This window comes from Sminthopsis crassicaudata, chromosome 6 (genome assembly GCF_048593235.1).
Source record: "Sminthopsis crassicaudata isolate SCR6 chromosome 6, ASM4859323v1, whole genome shotgun sequence".
Taxonomy (NCBI): Eukaryota; Metazoa; Chordata; class Mammalia; order Dasyuromorphia; family Dasyuridae; genus Sminthopsis; species Sminthopsis crassicaudata.
The window spans coordinates 237,944,604-237,964,339 of record NC_133622.1 but is presented as its reverse complement, the minus strand read 5'-3'; the positions used below and the strand labels follow the sequence as shown (position 1 = coordinate 237,964,339).

Genomic DNA, 19,736 nt, shown 5'->3' with positions numbered 1-19,736 from the left:
TCACAAAGATAAGGGATGGGGTACAATCAAAACGGTGGTTTATACTATCTTGTCCAACAGTAATTCAAAGACTAGAAAACATGACAGACATTCCAACTCTAAGGTTCAAAATTTGGTCACATGCTTCTGTGATGGCACCTGCTTAATTAGCTTTATTAGTATTAACTTAACCTCCCTTGAAAGAGCTTCGATGTCATTAACATACCATCTGAGTTATGATCAAGCAAGGTGGACATATTAAAAAATGCATGTTAATATTCTAAAACAAACAAAAAAAAACAACACAATCTGTTGCTAATTATAACTAGTTAGTGACTTTTGTGATGCAGTCTTTTGAAATTAAAGCTTCTATTATCTGTAGATAAAAATGATGCTTTTAATATTTTTCAGGAATTTGGTTATAAAAAAACTACATGACACATTTATCGAGTAGTAGGAATACATATATTACATATTTTTCTGAATGTACGGTTTTTATTCTTTATTAATTTTTATTTAATCTAGAAACATTCCAATAGTATGTAATACATGAATGAAGATATGTAGGGGATTAAACTGAAATAGGCTATTTGTGATTCTTATCCTATACGCTATACAATTCTCTATATTCTGTAGAGAGAGAAAGATTAGCATTATAATTTTAATGACTTTATCTAGAATTTAGAGATAATAAAAGACTGAATTAATAGTTTGCTCTTGCTTATCTTTCTATTGAAATTATTTAGGAATGCTTCTTGCTTTAATCTGAATTTTGTCATTTTCATTGAAGTTATTCTTGAAAATATTTTCTTTTCTTTTTTTTATTATAACTTTTTATTTACAAGATATATGCATGAGTAATTTATTAGCATTGACAATTGCAAAACCTTTTGTTCTAATTTTTCCCCTCCCTCCCCCAAGTCCTTCCCCCAGATGGCAGGTTGACCAATACATGGTAAATACAATATATGTGTACTTGTCCATACAGTTATTTTACTGTACAAAAAAGAATTGGACTTTGAAATAGTGTACCATTAGCCTGTGAAGGAAATAAAAAATGCAGGCAGACAAAAATAGAGGGATTGAGAATTCTATGTAGTTGTTAATCATCATCTCCCAGAGTTCTTTCTCTGGGTGTAGCTGGTTGAATTTATTACTGCTCTATTGGAATTGATTTGGTTCATCTCATTGTTGAAGAGGGCCATTTCCATCAGAATTGTTCACCAATACAATATTGTTGTTGAAGTGTATAATGGTCTCCTGGTCCTGCTCATTTCACACACCATCAGCTCCTGTAAGTCCCTCCAGGGCTTTCTGAAATCATCCTGCTGGTCATTTCTTCCAGAACAATAATGTCCCATAATATTCATATGCCACAATTTATTCAGCCATTCTCCAATTGATGGGCATCCACTCAGTTTCCAGTTCCTGGCCACTACAAAGGGGGTTGCCACAAACATTCTTCTTGCTAATATTTTCAAGTTATTGAATTCTTTTGAGTTTATGTCTTGTTATCATAACACATTTTTGTTGAGATTATATTATACTGGTTTGCTAATTTTTCTTACTTATATAACTCTGAATTTCATTTAAAATTTTACTTCACATTTTGGAAGAGGTGTTTGAGGAGTAACACTGTCTCAAGTTTTAGGCTTTGTTGTGAACATTATTGTTATTTCTTTGTTTCCCTGTGGTTTTCATAACTAGCTCTTGTACTTTGTAAGTTTTCTGTGATTCTAAGATTGTATCATGTATAGAAAGGTTAGTCACTGTTATCTTTATGTGATTTCTAGTTCTTATTTTGGAAGAGTCTCTCCTCCCTAAGAAATGCAGGCAATTGTGCATCTCTCTTGCTCTGAAATTATTGATCAGGAGCTAGAAAAGCTACTCTGTCTTTACTCTAAACTTAAATCAGAGCCCTTGATTCTGTGTGATTCTAATTGCTTCTCCACCCAAAAACTGGAACTCAGAATTGGGCATTGGGCATAAGAATGGTAGCACATATTTCTGCTTCTGACTGAAGTTATCTTTGGTTAGAAAAATGGCTCAACTAAAGAATGGCTTTATTAAAGCACTTGTTGGCACCAGAAGAACATTTGATGTGTAATTTTAAAGTTATTTCTGAGCGAATGATGAGAAGTGTCAGCTCAAATGCTGTATCTACTCTAATATCTAGAATCTGTTATCTTTTTTCATTTTAAAAATATTTTTCATTTTTTTTTGCTTCTGCATTTTATGAATACTTAATTTTTCATTCCATTTCTCTGATCCTTTATTTCCTTGGAAATCCATTATTGTTTGCCCAACTCTTACCTGCCTCAGTTATTACTTCTTTGAAAGCTGATTTCTGAAAGCATTCTCATACTGTCTTCTTTTACAAGATGAGTTTTTTTTTTATTAATACTATGTAACTTTCTAGGAATTATGCATCACTTCATGAAACATCAAAAATCCATTTTCATTGTGATTGCTTTAGTTTTCTGTTACAAATTTCAGTATGAATTCATTACTTTTTGTTCTTTTAAACTTCTTGGCTAATTTCCTTTTCTGATTTTCTGATTCTTATATCTGCTTTGATTTGGTTCACAAATTTTGTTTCAAATATTTATTTTTCAATATTATTGTTCCTCCTCTGTTTAATTTAATTGCTGCCTCCTATTTTCCTCCATGCTATGGCAAAGACTTTTTATTTTGCATAGTTCTTTGAAGTTGGATAGCCTCATGTTCTTTATAGATTGTGTAGTGACAATCAAGTAGGAATCTGGAAGTGTTCCTGTACAAAAGTATTCCTGTGGAAGAAAGGATTTAATCACATTTTATCTTTGTCTTCTTCTTCAAATAAGATTTGTTTCCTTTCTCCCATGGACCCTTCCTCTATGCTACAGTAGAATTTTTTGCAATAAATAAGTAAAATTAAGCCAAATAAAAATTTTAAGTTGCTCAAACCTGAATAAGTAGTTTATACCTAAACAATGTATTCTATGATCTCTTTGTCATATATAGGAGAGCTCAATGGCATTCTCAAAAGCCAAAGACACTAATGGTGGCAGAGTTATGGCTTATACCTCTTTCAAAAATGGATGTTTCAGAGAGGAAAAGCAACTCTATTTGACACAGCTATTCTTACCTTCAACATCAGGAACATTGGGTGCATAAAGAGAACTATTTAGACTTGGCCAGAACCTCAGATTTTGATTGGTCCTCTTCTATATATATATATATATATATATATATATATAAATTTTTTCAGAGAAAAAAATTAAAAATAAACAGAATATAAAGCACTTGCTCAGTAGAAAGACACACCAAAATCTAGGTAGTGTCACCAAAAATTGGATCTTGAATCTCAGAGTCAAAATTAACTATTCTCATTTTATCAAAGCAAATGAACAGCCACACTGCAATACTTTTTATAGGATTATTTCTTTCTCTCTGTCTGTCTTTATCTGTCTCTCTCTGCTCTCCATCTCTGTCTCTTTCTCTGTGTATCTCTCTCTGTCTCTCTGTCTGTGTCACTATGCCTCCCTGTCTCACTCTCTCTCTCTGTATGTCTGTCTTTCTGTCCACCTCTCTGTCTCTCTGTCTCACTCTCTCTGTGCTTACAAACTTCATTTCTCATTTCCCTCTAAAAGTATCTAAAGAATTGAGTTATATTTGAGGAAGAAGAAAAAGCTTACTAAAAATATCATTAGTGTAAGAAAAAAATTAGGAAAATGAAAAGCAATTGGGTAATTCTAGAGAACAGAGACATAGAGCTTAGGTCTGTGATTTTCTAGTAATGAAAAATAATATTTAAATTTTAAATCACATATCTGGTTAAACCTCTGCAAAACTTTATCCTCTTTTGTTAGTGGATACTAAAATTTGTGTGTACTGAGCCTGGGGACAATATAAGGTAGCTTCCATGAGGGATGGAAACACAATTTGAAATTTAGACCAATTGTCATTTATCGTTACTCTTTTTGCTTTGGGGAAAAAAAAAACAACGTGATTTTTTTGGTGGACAGAACTATGCCTCTAAAAAACCAAAATACTCATTTTCTGGTGAAGAGAATTTTTACTTTTACTCCAGTGTCCTCTTTCATAAATAAAATTTTTAAACTGAGATTTTAGAATTTATTTTCTTCTTTTTTAATTTCATATTTTAAATGTATTTGTTCTGAGATTTTAATAATGAAAATGAGAATTTTTTATTCTTTTGAAAATGTTACAATTGAGAATCTGTGAATCACTACTAATTAAAACAAAAGGACTTACTATTGAGTAAAGTAAAGTAAAAAATGAAGAAATATGTATAATCCACTGGCTTTCATCTTTAGATTTTTCCATTATAATAACAAAGATAGAACTAACTGAATAAAAGCATACAAAGATAATCATGAGCAACAAAATTACTTTAGTGGCTCTGGTTTCTGGGGTGGCAATAGGGTCACCACTAGTGCTATGGAGGTGTTGGACTTGCCAGTGGTGTCTGAACAAAACAAACACCATGTAGCCACTGGCAATGGCCATGAATCCCAGAAATACCGCATCATAAAGTGTTTTCCAGATAAGTACTTTTGAGGTAGAAATAGCATGCCAGTCTATAGAACAATACTGTATGTTGTTCTTAAGGTTATTGATTGTGTTGTTCCTAACAGCAGTCACACTTAGAGGCACAAAAGTATCTACCAACAAATTGAATACCCATATAAAGACACAGGATGGAATAATGTAGTTTGGTGCTTTGGCTTTCAGCACTGCCCATTTGGGGCTGTTGGAACTGATGGTGATGGCCTGGAAGACATTCAGGAGGCAGGTATTGCAAAGTGAAAGTCCCCGGGACACTCTCTGCACATAAACAGTGATTTTGCATTCAGTGTCACTCAGGAAAATTTTCTGGATACAAAATTGGATTGCAGCAGGAACTCCCCTGAAAAGAATCATTACGATATGGGAGAGGAACAAATTAACAAAAATCGTATCAATTGGTCTTATCCTTTTACCAGTGACTAAATTAAAGCCATACAAGAAAAGCAGTAATCCATTCCCAAAGACTCCAATTATAATCTGAAGCATATAGAAAATGCAGAGGGTACCATTGTTAGACTTCATTCTTTACCCTCTATGACACAATGATATTCAGATCCAAAGTGACCTGGGAATGAAGAGAGAAATATCTGTTATAAAACCGGGAATTCGATATCAGATTTTGTACATTTCTTACCAATAAAGTGATCGTCATTAATCATTAGTTGTTACAGAAATACCAAGTTTTAGAAAAATTTTTACTCATGCTAGTTTGCTATTTTTTCTTTTACTTTCTTTAATAAGCAAGGATTCTTATTTAGAAGTATTGTAAAGTTTTTTTTTCTAAATAGGTATTTTTAATTATATTTAATGTCTCATGTGTTTATCTATTTATTTGATTTTATACTTATGTAAATATATTGCCTTTGGTTTAGAATGGTGTTGATATTTCATAGATCACATAAAAACTGGACTTATAGGATCAGATCCTTTTTTTTCAGAAAAAGTTAGTAAATACATGTTTCTTTATTATTTAAAAACAAAATGCAAAATAGGAAAAGAAGAATACCTTGTCATATACACAATAGAATACAAGAAAGGATTTATAATATAAAGCAAAAAAAGTTTCTTATCAAGAAATTCTGTATAATATGTATGACGCATGTTCAGAGATGACCATCTTTTCTTTACCTCTTGTGTTTTTTCATTTGTGTTCTGCTGTGTACTTTTTAATTTTATTTTTCTTCATTTTTTTTCCTTTTCTTCTTTTAATCCCAGAAGAAAATTACAATTTTAAATACATATTTATAAAGACATATTATGAGTACATATATACATATATATATGCATAAACTCCTATACAAATGAACTTATATACAAATTATATACAAATGTATTCATGCATATATATAAATATCTCTTACCGCACTTACTTTTGCATGTATATGCATCTGTGCAAGACTATGCATTGCTTGTGTTTATCTCTGTACCTCTGGAGGTGAATAACATCTTCCTTTATAAGCTGAATTTGCTCTATAATTTTTAAATCCACCTATTCATCTTTTACCACTGTAGTCACTTCTCTATGACAACACTTGTAATTTTGGAAGAAGCTAAGATGCATTTGTCAGGCAACATCCACACCATTGTGGCCAGGGTTGCTGATGCACCTGCACTTGTTATAGTCTGATATCATTGAAGAACAGTCCTTTTTTTGTTTTTTTTTTCTATTAGTTACTAATGAAATATTTGTGACACTCTTATGGGCCTCTTGTGATCACAGAGAAAATACATCTCTTTTCAGCAGTAGGTTACTGTAATTGCAAAGCTCATAAATTCTTTCATAATCCTGTTGTCTTTAATATGGGCACATCTATGACCACAGAGAAACAAATTCAAGAGTCACTGATGGGGAACTTAGAATCTTTCCAGGACATGCTTTGACTATGGCAAAAGGCATACAGTTCTTAAGGCAGACGCTAAGTGAAGAGACTTCCAAATCAGGGGAATAGTAACATGCACCCAAAGGAAAGTGTTAGAGAAACAGTTTTCTCAAGGACAATATTATCCATTTCATTGACTCTTCTCATATATTCTTTATTGACAACAAAGGCAGCTTTGGGCCAATCCAGAAATTATATAATATTTTTAATATTATGATATATAATATATAGTTATGCCTATATAATTATATTATATATATCATATATATATATATATAAAATATTGATAAAAGCAACAATTGCTTTCATACTTTAGCTGAAAACAATTTCAAAGAGTGAAGGATCCTGATACCTCCACAGTTCTACGTTTCTTATGAATACATACTGGACAGTAAATCAATTGCCTCCTTTCTGGTTATGATGAGAAATTAATACAATTATATATCTACTTTATGTTACAGATACAGGGCTCTTTTGAAAAGCAGTGTTAATAGAAGTGTGAAGGAATAATAAGCTTTAGACAAAATCTAATTGGGAAGGATTTTTATGTTGTATTTTATATTCACACAGAGAGACATACACACACATAACTTTTTAAAATACATTGATCTATATTTGTTTAAAAAATGTTGGTTTCTTTAAAGATTCATACCTAGTATATATGCTAATAAGATGTGGAGAAGAGAGTTTTGGATTAGAACACAAGAGATAAATGGATGGAACCCCAATTTGTTCCCCCATAACTGCATGATGTCCAAAATATCACTTAATTTCTATAGGTTTCAATCCTACATCAGTAACATAAGAATTATACAGTTAATTTATGTTTTCTGTTAGGATAATATATGTTTGAAAAGGATTTGTAAATGCTTATTGTACTGCTGTATTTTCATTTATTTTTGTAAGAATCCATGCAAAATCTGAAAAAAAAGAAAGAAATTATACCAAGTGAATAAAAGCTCAGTAATTTTTTTGCAAGCATTTACAATTTTCTATTCAGACACAATACAGTGATGATTCTCTGGCTCTTCCTGGCTTTCAGCAAATATTTATTCTTTGACTACAGCTTGCTGACAACAATCCTTGATAGCATACATTGCTTTCTTCTTGACTTTAATACATTTCTGCTATTGACAATTGAGCTTCTATCGTTTATTATATATCTTTCATGGGCTCCTCATTTTAACCCATAAATCTTTGAGACCTTTTCCTACTTCAATACCTGCCTCATCAAGATGGATAGTTGGACCCTAATAATATAGTAGAAGAAACTTTCTGTCATAAACTGTTGGCTTGCTAAATATAGCCCAATATGATTATTTGAAGGGCCCATTCTGTCTCCTTAAATATAGAGACTAGGTTCTTGCCTGATAAATGCTCATATCAATACAATGTATTTCTGAATTAAACAAATGGTAATACCATAATGCAGAAAATCATATCATAGTAACTTCAGAGATTCTTAACTATTTATTAGTTTTCAATGTAACAATTTTTTGTCTGAATATAAGCTAAAACAATGATTTCCCTAAAGGCATAACAGAAAATTTTTTGTGACAAAAGAATGAAATTTAAAGAGATAATCTGATGCACATGGATCATAGGGAAAAACAGTGTTTGCATCTAGGCCTCATGACCCAAAATTAAATATGTCTAGATCAAACCTTGGGCAGAAGTAAGGTTAATACAGTTTATAGGTTAATTTTGATATTCCTATTGATTTTTAACTAATATTTGCATAATTGCAACATTATATCAAATAATTAATAATCACTGAAGATATATATATATACATATATATATTGACATAGATATAGATATAGATATATATTTCCTAATAGACTGGTGGTATTAAATATTAGCTCATGGCCAAAAAAATTAATTTCAAAATTGTTATGATTATAATATGAATGAGAAAATATAAAACTATATGGGACTTCTTTGAATTTCAGGATACATTCCACGTTTCTGTCAGATATATTTCTGTGCCCCTAAGTCCATTGCTTCTAATTTGAATGTCCTTGCCACTTTTGCATGATTCATGGACATCCAGGACACCTGAGGCATTTAGGCAGAGAACTAACTGCTTTTTCCATATAGTAAAAAATAAATTTCAAAATGTGAGAAATCAGGGCACCTTGATGGTTCAGTGAATTGAGAACTGCCTCTGATGTCTGGAGGACATGAGTTCGAATCCAGTCTAAGCCATTTAATAGTTACTAGGTTTGTGACCCTGGGTAGGTCATGTAACCCCACTTGCCTCAGCAAAAAATCAAATGTAGGAAGTCTTCCATTCTAAATTAACCATGATTACTCGAGTTAAAGGTGGTAGATTCCTATAAAAATATAAATGAAAAGGAAAGACAGGAAGAAAGGAAGGGAAACCCCATTGAGAGTACCTTCCAGTTAATCCATCAGTGAAAGCTACATTGAAATCAAGCAGGCACAAAGGTCAACCAGGGAGCAGAAGAGGGCAGGAGAAGGAGCTAAGTAGCAGGCAGAGAGCCAAGGCACTGAAATGCAGACCTAATAACTTGCTTTGAGTGTGAAAAAGTCACACAGTTCCCTTGGCTTCATTTACCTTACCTATAAAATGGGTGCTTTTGGTCAACTTCTCTGACTTCCTTTATGTTCTATAATGCTCTGGAACAGAGAAAGGGATCAGACTGTGGAGCTTTTACTTGAACAATCTCCACAGGACATCCCAGCCTGGAATCTACATTATTTCTGTGTGAGGGAAGAAAGAATGGAGGTCACAGGGGAAGGGCCTGAAGCCACTGTGTGCAGCAGCCAGGGGTCTAATCCCAGAATGCTCTGCCAAAGCACCTTCAGATGGACTCTGACCTTGCTTGCACAGCTCTCAATGACTTTTTTTCACACGTTTAGTCTGTATCAGAGCTCAGAGCTTCTCCTTCTCCTGAGTTAAGCTCAGACTCAGAAGTTCTAACTCCTTTTCTGATAAAAGGAGAAAGACAACAATCAGGATGTGGTTTTCTCCCAGGAGTGTTTCAGTGCAGAATCTGCCAGTGTCTGAATCATAAGCAGCTGAGTACTGCATCTCCATCCACTCCCTTTAGCCTGGTCAGAACTACTTAAAGAGGGAGATAAAACAGAGGTACCAAAGAGTGCTGAAGAAAAGCTAATATGTCCCTGCTGTAATCTACAAAGGGAATAATCCCGATTGAGGCTGCATCTGCAAGGTCTCTTCTGCATTGCAAACACTGGAAAAAATCACCCTCTTCCCCTAGATGAGATTTCTAGGAATCTGATCTCTGTGACAAAGATGTAAAGTTACTCACCAGTCTGATCTGTGCTGCCAGAGAAGTGGCTACAGGTGGAGTGTTTGTGTGTGTGTTTGTGCAAATTTGTATGTGTGCTTGTGCAAATTTGCATGTGTGTGCTCTGTGGTGATGGTCAGCTCTTGAGTTATAAGTACAGCCTTTTCTGAGCTCATCTCCCCCAAGAACTGCAATTACCCTGTCACCTCCACAACAAAAGTTGGCAGAAGGAATTTGCCATGTCATGACATTCCTTTATCTCAAGTAAACATCCCCAGCAGTTATTAAAAGTAACTAATTAGTATCTTTAAAGTTGCAACACTTTACATTGTGAAACTTTTTTTTGCATAATAATATGAAAGGACAAAATACAGAAAGTGATTTCTGTTTATTGGTATAACGGGGAAGAATTTCCTAAAATCTAGAGATCTACAAACAAAACAAAACAAACCAAAACAAACAAACAAAAAAAACATCAATTTTATTCTTTCTGAAAATAATTTTAATTAATTGAACACTTTATTGTAGAGACAAATCATTTGATTGTCAAAGTAATCATGTGAATTTACTACTACTCTGATTTGTTGATATAATATGATCATGATATATCTTTAACAGTTTGCTTAAAAGAAAAAATCTAGGTAACACATTGAGAGAAAAGTAGAGTCATTTAAATTGTATGTATTTCTGTGTGAGTATTTTTTGTTTTTTTTTTTTTTTTAATATTGGATAACATGTTTATAGATATGAGTTTGTATTAGAAGTATAAGGATAAATCAAAGGTTAAACTAGTTTAGGAGAATTAGTCTATACAACCTGTACTCTTTACTAGTCTACCTATACTCTAGTTAGAAAACCATGACTGAAAGAACTTGCATGACATGATCCAGGATTTGGAGGAGAAAATGAATAATACTTTCTATTTGAAGTCAGGTGTCTTGAATTAAATAAAGTCCTCTGTTCCCTCTATCACCTGGTTGTCTGATTATTGAATAAAATGGTCCCAATTCTCTTGCAAATTCCTCCTATCTTTGCTTTGCCTGGATTTAATGGAACCAAAAGCCTGGCTTGATAATAAAACTCTATCGGAATTTATTTCTCCTATAGAAAACTCCAAGCTTCATGGCTCTTTGTTAATGCTTATTTGATAAGAGAAAGTTGAAATAAAGTTTAATTTCAATTCTGAGGAAGAGGGCTCATGAAGTGTGAATTCCCACAAGGCATTCACTACTGCCAGTCTCTCTTAATCCCTGGGCCCTCAGAGAAATCTCTGCTCCCTGTCTTTTGCAATATTTAAACCAATTTTACCAAGGTCACCTGCGTCTGAGGTCTTCAGAGTTTCTTGGCCAAGATTTCATAGGAACCATGGTTTAAATACAAAATAGAGCATTTGAGAGTAGTTGTATGCAAGCTCAGGATCTTTATTCATATCTTTACATCCTACCCTCTGACCTCCTGCACACTCTTAGTTACTACTCCTAGCAGGGCTCCCAGTGAAAGAGGACCAACATCCTAGTCCCCACAGCTTAAATAGGGTCTCTGAGGTCACACACAGAGCCAATCAGAGAAGGAGACACCTTCTCTGTGTGAGTGTCTATGTGACTAGAGTTTCTGCCCATGAAGGGGTCCTTGTTAAGTTACAGCAAATCTCATCTGGGGATCTCAGGCTAGATGACTTTGTTTACTTCCTTAATACAAGGTACCTCACTCCTCCCCCAACCCATACAATGAAGGAATGCTAACCATTGGTTATGGCAACAGCAGGATGGGAAAAAAGTTTCTAGGATTAACAGAGCAGAAGATGCTTCATTGAAATGGACACTTTCATTGGACTAACACTAGGCCACTCAGCTTCAGATATAGTAGAATATATGTAAAAAGTGGTGTTAAGAAAAGATTCTGTTTCCAGGATAGTATAACTAGGCCACAAAGATAAGGGATGGGGTTTAGTCAAATTAGTGGTCTATACTTTCTTGTCCAACAGTAATTCAAAGACTACAAAATATAACAGACATTCCAACTCTAAGGTTCAAAAGTTGGTCACATGGTTCTGTTATGGCACATGCTTAATTAGCTTTATTTGTATTAACCTCCCTTGGAGGAGCTAAGATTTCATTAACATAACATTGAGTAATGATCAAGAAAAGCAGACATATTAAGAGATGCATGTGAACATTCCAAACCCAAGTGAAAAAGCACAAAGAACACTTTACCTATTGTTAATAATATCTAGAAAGTGACTTTTGTGATGTAGTCTTTTGAAAGTAAAGTTTCTATTATCTATAGATTAAAAAAATGATGCTCATAATATTTTTCAGGCATTTGGTTAAAAAAACTGGATGACACATTCATGGAGTAGTATACACACACACACACACACATATATATATACATACATATACATATATACATATTACATGTTTTTCTGAAAGTATGTTTTTTTATTCTTTATTCTGTTTTTAAAATTTAGAAACATTACAATAGTATGTAATAAATGAATGAAGATAAATTGGGGCTTAAATTGAAATAGACTATTCACGATTTTTATCCTATACTCTATCCAAATCTCTGTATTCTGTAGAGAGAGAAAGATTAGCAAGATCATTTTAATGCCTTTATCTAGAATTTAGAGATAATAAAAGTTTAAATTAATAGTTTGCTCTTGTTTGTCTTTCCATTGAGATATTTTTTAGGAATGCTTCTTGCATTAATCTGAATTCTGTAATTTTCATTGAAAGTTATTCTTGTAAATATTTTCAAGTTATTGAATTCTCCTGAGTTTATGTCTTGGGCTTCCTTTTCATCATAATACATTTTTCTTGGGATTATATTATGATGGTTTGCTAATTTTTCTTACTCATATAGCTATGAATTTTATTTAAAATTTGACTTTCTTCCCCTTTTGGAAGAGGTGTTGGGGTAGTATCACTATCTCAAGTTTTAGGCTTTATTGTGAAAATTATTGCTATTTCTTTGTTTTCCTGTGGTTTTCAAACTAGCTCTTGTAACATGTACTCCTGGCAGTTACAATTACTAGTCTATCCTATGCCCAACAGAGTATTTTTGACCACTGACCTTTGCCGTGTCAACTCTATCCGGGTCACCTCCTCTGAGGCCTTCAAAGTTCTCTGGCCACAATTTCTTGAATCTATAATTTAATAATTGGTAGCGCACTCAAGAATAGCCACATGTAATCTTAAAAGCCTTTATTATACCTACTCACATAATGCCCTGACTTGATGCCCTAACTTGTTAGTTCCCTAGTGAACACCTGGTCTGAAGATCCACTTGTTCACTACCAAACTTCTTACCTCTCTCGGCTATCCATCAGCTTGGCTTGGCTTGCCTACCCCAGGCTAGGGAGCCAGGTTAAAGAGCTCCAGGTTAAAGAGAGTGACTCGCTGTCTGCAGTGGGCTTATAAAGGGCCTGTGAGGTCACATGCACACCCAACCAGTGAGAGAGTCACCCATTATGAAGCTATCTCAATATGGCCAGGATCTCACCCACAGGGCAGTCCTATATCCACAGAGAATACTTCCTGGGGAACTCAATCTCCTGTTGTGCTGTGGTACCGCCCATTTAAAGGACCCTTACAATTCCCTTCTCTTGTTTTGCGGGAACTGCATCCTTACAAGCTCTTGTAGTTTGTAAGTTGTCTGTGATTCTAAGATTATATGATGCAGAGAAAGGTGTGGTCACTGTTATCTTTATGTGATTTCTAGTTCTTATTTTGGAAGTCTCTCTTCCCTAAGGAATGCAGGCAATTGTGCTTCTCTCTTGCTCTGAAACTGTTCACCAAGAAGTAGGAATGCTACTCCCTCTTTCCTCCAAACTTAAACCAGAGCCCTTGGTTCTTTGTGATTCTAATTGCTTCTCTCCACCCAAAAAGTGGAACTCAGAATTGGTCATTGGGCAAAAAATTGGTAACAACTATTTCTGCTTCTGACTGAAGTTATCTTTGGCTAGAAAAATGGCTCTACTAAAGAGTGGGTCTACTCAACACTTGTTGGCATCAGAAGAACATTTGATGCATTATTTTAAAGTTATTTCTGAGGGAATGATGAGAAGTGGAAGTTCAAAAGCAGTTTCTACTGGGATATCTTGGATGTGCCATCCTTTTTAATTTTAAAAATTTATTGTTCAACCGAAATTGTTCTGGTTATGCATTTTATGAATATTTAATTTTTCATTGCAGTTTTCTGATCCTTTGTTTCTTTGGAAATCCATTATTGTGTGCTCAACTCTTATCTACCTCAGTCATTACTTCTTTGAAAGCTGATTTCTGAAATCATTCTCATATAGTCATCTTTTACAAGATGAGTTTCTCATTTATATTATCTGTAACTTTCTAGGAATCATGCATCACCTCACAAAATATCAAAAATCCATTTTTATTGTGATTGCTTGACTTTTTCTGTTAAAATTTAAGTAAGAATTCATTTCTTTTTGTTCTTTTATACTTTTTGCTAATTTCCTTTTTCTAATTTTATGATTTTTATATCTTCCCTGATTTGTCTCACAAATTTTATTTCACATATTTTTTTCAATATCATTGTTCCTTCTCTAGTTAATTTAATTCTTGCCTCCTATTTTCCTCCATGCTATGGCAAAGACTTTTTATTTGATATAGTCCTTTGAAGTAGGATAGCCTCATGTTATTTATAGATTGTGTAGTGAGAATCAAGTGGGAACCTGGAAGAGTTCCTGTACAAAACTACTCCTGTAGAAGAAGGGATTTAATCACATTTTATTTCATGTCTTCTTCAAACAAGATTTTTTCCTTTCTCTCATGGATCCTTCCTCTATGCTACAGTAAGGTTTATAACAATAAATAAGTAAAATTAAGCCAAATAAATTATTGAAGTTGCTCAAACCTGAATAACTATTTTATAACTAGACAGTATATTTATTCTAGGACCTCTTTGTCATATATGGGAGAGCTCAATGGCATTCTCAACAGCCAAAGACACTAATGGTGGCAGGGTTATAGCTTAGACACCCTTCAAAAAATGAATGTTTCAGAGAATGAAATCAATTCTATTTGAGACAATCTTTTTTTACCTTCAATATCAGGAACATTGGGTGCTAAGAAGAACTACCTAGACTTGGCTGGAACCTTAAATTTTGATTATTCCTATTCTATATAATTTTTTTTCACAGAAATATTAAAAATAACAAAATATAAAGGACTTGCTCAGTGGACACACGCACACCAAAATCTAAGTAGTGTGACCAGAAACTGGATCTTGAATCTCAGAATCAAAATTCACTATTCTCATTTTACCAAAGCAAATGAACAGCCACACTGCTCCTACTGTCAATACTTTTCAAAGTATTATTTATTTTTCTCTGTTGGTCTCTGTCTATCTGTCTCTCTTTGTCTCTCTCTGTTTCTCTCTGCTCTCTCTCACTGTCTTTCTCTGTCTGTCTCTCTCTCTCTCTTTCTCTCTGTCTCTCGCTCTAGCTCCCGTTATTTCTGTGTGTCTGTCTCTCTGCCTCTCTGTCTCATTGTGTCTCTGTCTCCCTCTCTTTGTGTGCTTACAAACTCCATTTCTCATTTCCCTCTTTAAAAATTTCTGAAGAATTGAGTTATATTTGAGGAAGAAGGAAAAGCTTATTTAAAATCTCATTAATGTAAGAGGAAAAAGGATTAGGATAATGAAGTTATTGGGTAAATGTTTACATTTACACCCTGGCTTCCTAGCCTGGGTGGCCAAGCCGAGATGGGTAGCCAAAAGAGGTAAGGATTTTGGTAGTGAACACGTGGGTCTTCTGACCAGGTGTTCACTAGGGAACCAACAAGTCAGGGCATCAGTCAGGGCATTATGTGAATATGTATAATAAAGGCTTTTAAGATTACACGTGGCTGTTCTTGAGTGCGCTACCGGTTATTAAACTATAGATTCAAGAGATCATGGCCAGAGACCTTTGAAGGCCTCAGAGGAGGCGAGCCGGGTAGAGTTCACACTGCAAAGGACAGTGGTCAAAGGTACTCTGTTGGGTCTAGGACAGACTAGTAATTGTAACTGCCAGGAGAGCACGTTACAAATGGGACAGGGACACAGTGCTTGGGTCTGTGATTTTCTAATAATGACATATAACATTTAATTTTTTTATCACATATCTGGTTAAACCTGTGCAAAATCTTAACCTCTTTTATCATTGGTTCTTGACATTTGTATATATTGAATTTGGTGACCATTAGCATGTCTTCCATGAGGGATGGAAACAACATTTGGAATTTGTACCAACCATCATTTATCATTACTCTGTTTGCTTTGGAAAAAAAAAATATTGATTTGGTGGACAGAACCATTAATTCTGAAAAAGCAAAATATGCATATTCTGATGAAGAGAAATTTCACTTTTCCTCCAGTGTCCTTTTCACAAATAAAAGTTTTGAACTGAGACTTGATAATTTATTTTCTTCTTTGAAATTTCATAGTTTAAATATATTTGTTCTGGGATTTTAATGAGGATGAAAATTTTTATTTCTTTTGAAAATAGTACAACAATTCAGGATCTGTGAATCACTACTGATTAAAACAAAAGGACTTACTGTTGAGTAAAGTAAAGTAAAAAATACAGACATATGTATTATCCACTGGTTTGCATCTTTAGATTTTTCCATTACAATCACAAAGATGGAACTAAGTGAATAAAAGCATACAAAGGTAATCATGAGCAACAGGATTACTTTAGTGGCTCTGGTTTCTGGGGTGGCAATAGGATTGACACTAGTGCTATGAAGGTGTTGGACTTGCCATTTGTGTCTGAACAAAACAAGCACCATGTAGCCACTGGAAATGGCCATGAATCCCAGAAATACCCCGTCATAAAGTGTCTTCCACATAACAAGATTGGAGGTTGTTATGGCATGCCAGTCTATTGAACAGTATCGTAGATTATTCACAAGGTGACTGAATGTGTTGTTCTTAGGCCCAGTCACATATAGAGGCACAACTGCATCTACCAACAAATTGACTATCCACATGAAGAAACATGATAGAACAATGTATTTTGGGACTTTGGCTTTCAGCACTGCCCATTTCAGGTTGTTGGAACTGATGGTGATGGCTTGGAAGACACTCAGGAGGCAGGTATTGCAAAGTGAAAGTCCCCGGGACACTCTCTGCAGATAAATAATGATTTTGCATTCAATATCACTCAGGAAAATTTTCTGGAAACAAACTTGGATTACATTTGGTATTCCCCTGAAAAGAATCATTATAACATGGGAAAGGAACAAATTAACAAAAATTGTATCTATTGGTCTTATGCTTTGACCAGTGACTAAATTAAAGCCATACATGTAAAGGAGTAATCCATTTCCAAAGACTCCAATTATAATCTGAAGCGTATATAAAATGCAGAGAATATCATCTTTAGACTGCATTCCTTATTCTCTGGGACACAGTGATATTCAGATCCAAAGTGACCTGGGAATGAAGAGAAAAATACCTGTTATAAAACTGGGAATTCAAAATCAGATTTTGCACATTTCTTATCAATAAGATGATCTCCACTAATCATTAGTTATTACAGAAATACAAAGTTTTAGAAAATATTTAACTCCCACTAGTTTTCTATTTTTTTTTAACTTTCTTAATGCAAGTATTCTTATTTGTGAGTACTGTAATTTTTTTTTTTAAATAGGGATTTTTAATTCTATTTTCTGTCTCTTTTGTTTATGTATTTATTTGATTGTATACTTATGTAAATATATTTACCTTTTGTTTAGAATGGCATTGTTATTTCATAGATCAGATAAAATTAGACTCATGTTCAGGTCATTTTTTTTACAAAAAAATATTAGTAAATACATTTCTTTATATTTATTATTTAAAAGTAAAATGCAAAATACTAAAAGAAGAACACTTCTTGCCATGGAAACAATAGAAAATAAGCAAGGATTTATAATACCATGCAATAAATTTTCTTGTCAAGAAAACCTATATAATATGTATTCCACATGGTCAGAAGTAACCATCTTTTCCTTACCTTTTATAGTTTTTTCTTGTTTGTTTTCTGCTGTGTACTTTTTAATTTTATTTCTCCCCTTTACTTCCCTTTCTTCCTTCAATCCCTGAAGAAAAGTACAATTTAAATGTATATATATTTACATATATATACATCTAGACATATGTGTGTGAGTATGTATATATAAAGACATAGTTATATGAGTATATATATATATATGTATAATATATAATATATATATATTTTATACATAGTTAATATTTTTATTCTATGACCTCTTTGTCATATATGGGAGAGCTCAGTGGCATTCTCACAAGCCAAAGACACTCATGGTGGCAGCGTCATGGCTTATAGACCCTTCGAAAAATGGATGTTTCAGAGGATGAAAACACTGTGTTTGAGACAGCTATTCTTTAAGATAGGGAACACTGGGTACATAAAGAAAACTATTTAGACTTGGCTGGAACCTCAGATTTTGATTGGCCCTATTGTATATATAATTTTAATGGAGAAAAATTTCAAATGAACAGAAAACTAGAGGACTTGCTTAGTGGACACACAAACCAACATCTAGGTAGTGTCATCAAAAATTGGATCTTGCATTTCAGAGTTTGAAAGTGAAAGTACTCAGGACACTCTTTGCAGACAAATAATGATTTTGCATTCAATGTCATTCATGAAAATTTTTCTGGATACATACTTGCATTACAAATGGAACTCCTCTGAAGATAATCATCAATATATGGGAAAGAAACAATTTAATGAAAATTACATTAATAGGTCTTATCCTTTCACTAGTGATTAAATTAAAGCCATACAAGTAAAGGAGTAAACCATTCCCACCAACTCCTCTTATTATCATAAACATTTGTAAAATGCACAGGATATCATGATAAGATTTCATTCTTATTCTCTTGGACAGAAGATATTCAGATCCTATGTGACCTGGGAAGGAAGAGAAAAGTTTCTGTTATAAAATCAGGAATTCAAATCAGATTCTACATATCTCTTACCAATGAGGAGACTTGGTTATGTCAGACATGTAGAATTTTAGAAAATATTTTACTCACAGCATTGTTTTTACTTTCTCAATTATTTTCATTTTGGAACATTGTAAAATGGTTTTATTTATAGATGGCAATTTTAAAATTCTATTTCATATCTATAATTTTGTGTATATGTGTATATTCAATTTCATGTTTGCATAAATCTGTATGCCTCATTTTTTAGAATGGCATTGATAACTCATAGATTATCTAAATACTGAAGACTGATATGATCAGATTCTTGCAGAATGAAAACTTTATACAATACGGGCAATAGCTCAAAATAGCTTAAAATGAAGAGACATCCTGTAATCTCCTTAATTCTGTGATTCTGATGACTGTATTCTGGACAGTAAATCAATCCCCTATATTCTGACTATCATGAGAAAGTCAAACAGGTGATCTATTTAGTGTTACAGGAAAAAAGGATTTATTTTTGGAAATTAGTCAGTAGGAGAGTGAAGCAATTATAAAATAAACTTTGGACAGACTAATTGGGAAAGAATTGTATTTTTCTTATGCGTTCACACACAGAGACATGCATTCATATGCACATAATTTTTGAAAGATATTGACTAATACCTCTTTACAAATGTTGGGTTCTTCAAAGCTTCATGGACAGTTTTGGCCAGTAAGATGTGCAGCATAGAGCTTTGGATTGGGGTGCAAGAAATAAATGGATTGCAACTCTCTTTGCTGCTCCCTAATGCCATGATGAAAAGCATTAATTTCTGTATGTTTCAGTCCTCTGTTAATAACATGAGCAATACAGGCAGAATTATAAAAAAAAAAACATAATAAATAAATGAAAACAGCTATTTTTGAGGTCAGCATTCACAGATTTCTATTTAGACACTCCTATAATAGCTGATCCCCTGGTTCTTTCTGACATTCAACAAATACTTGCACTTTCACTATTGCTTGCTGACCATAGTATTTGATAACTCACAGTTGGTCTTTTCTTGGCTTTAATAGAGATGTCTAAGATGGCCCTGTGGAC

General features: G+C 33.5%; 2 protein-coding genes across 2 annotated transcripts; both read right to left on the bottom strand.

Moving 5' to 3' along the window:
- Positions 1–4,146: 4,146 nt before the first annotated feature.
- On the bottom strand, positions 4,147–5,073 carry LOC141546213 (vomeronasal type-1 receptor 1-like). Its single transcript, XM_074273901.1, has one exon. It carries the CDS (start codon positions 5,071–5,073, stop codon positions 4,147–4,149), a length of 927 nt encoding a protein of 308 aa, XP_074130002.1.
- An 11,106-nt stretch (positions 5,074–16,179) lies between these two features.
- Positions 16,180–17,106, bottom strand: LOC141546223 (vomeronasal type-1 receptor 4-like). Its single transcript, XM_074273905.1, has one exon. It carries the CDS (start codon positions 17,104–17,106, stop codon positions 16,180–16,182), a length of 927 nt encoding a protein of 308 aa, XP_074130006.1.
- Positions 17,107–19,736: the final 2,630 nt, after the last annotated feature.

Coding starts and splice junctions, on each gene's coding strand:
- LOC141546213 (XM_074273901.1), bottom strand. CDS start 5,073: ATGAAGTCTAACAATGGTACCCTCTGCATTTTCTATATGCTTCAGATT.
- LOC141546223 (XM_074273905.1), bottom strand. CDS start 17,106: ATGCAGTCTAAAGATGATATTCTCTGCATTTTATATACGCTTCAGATT.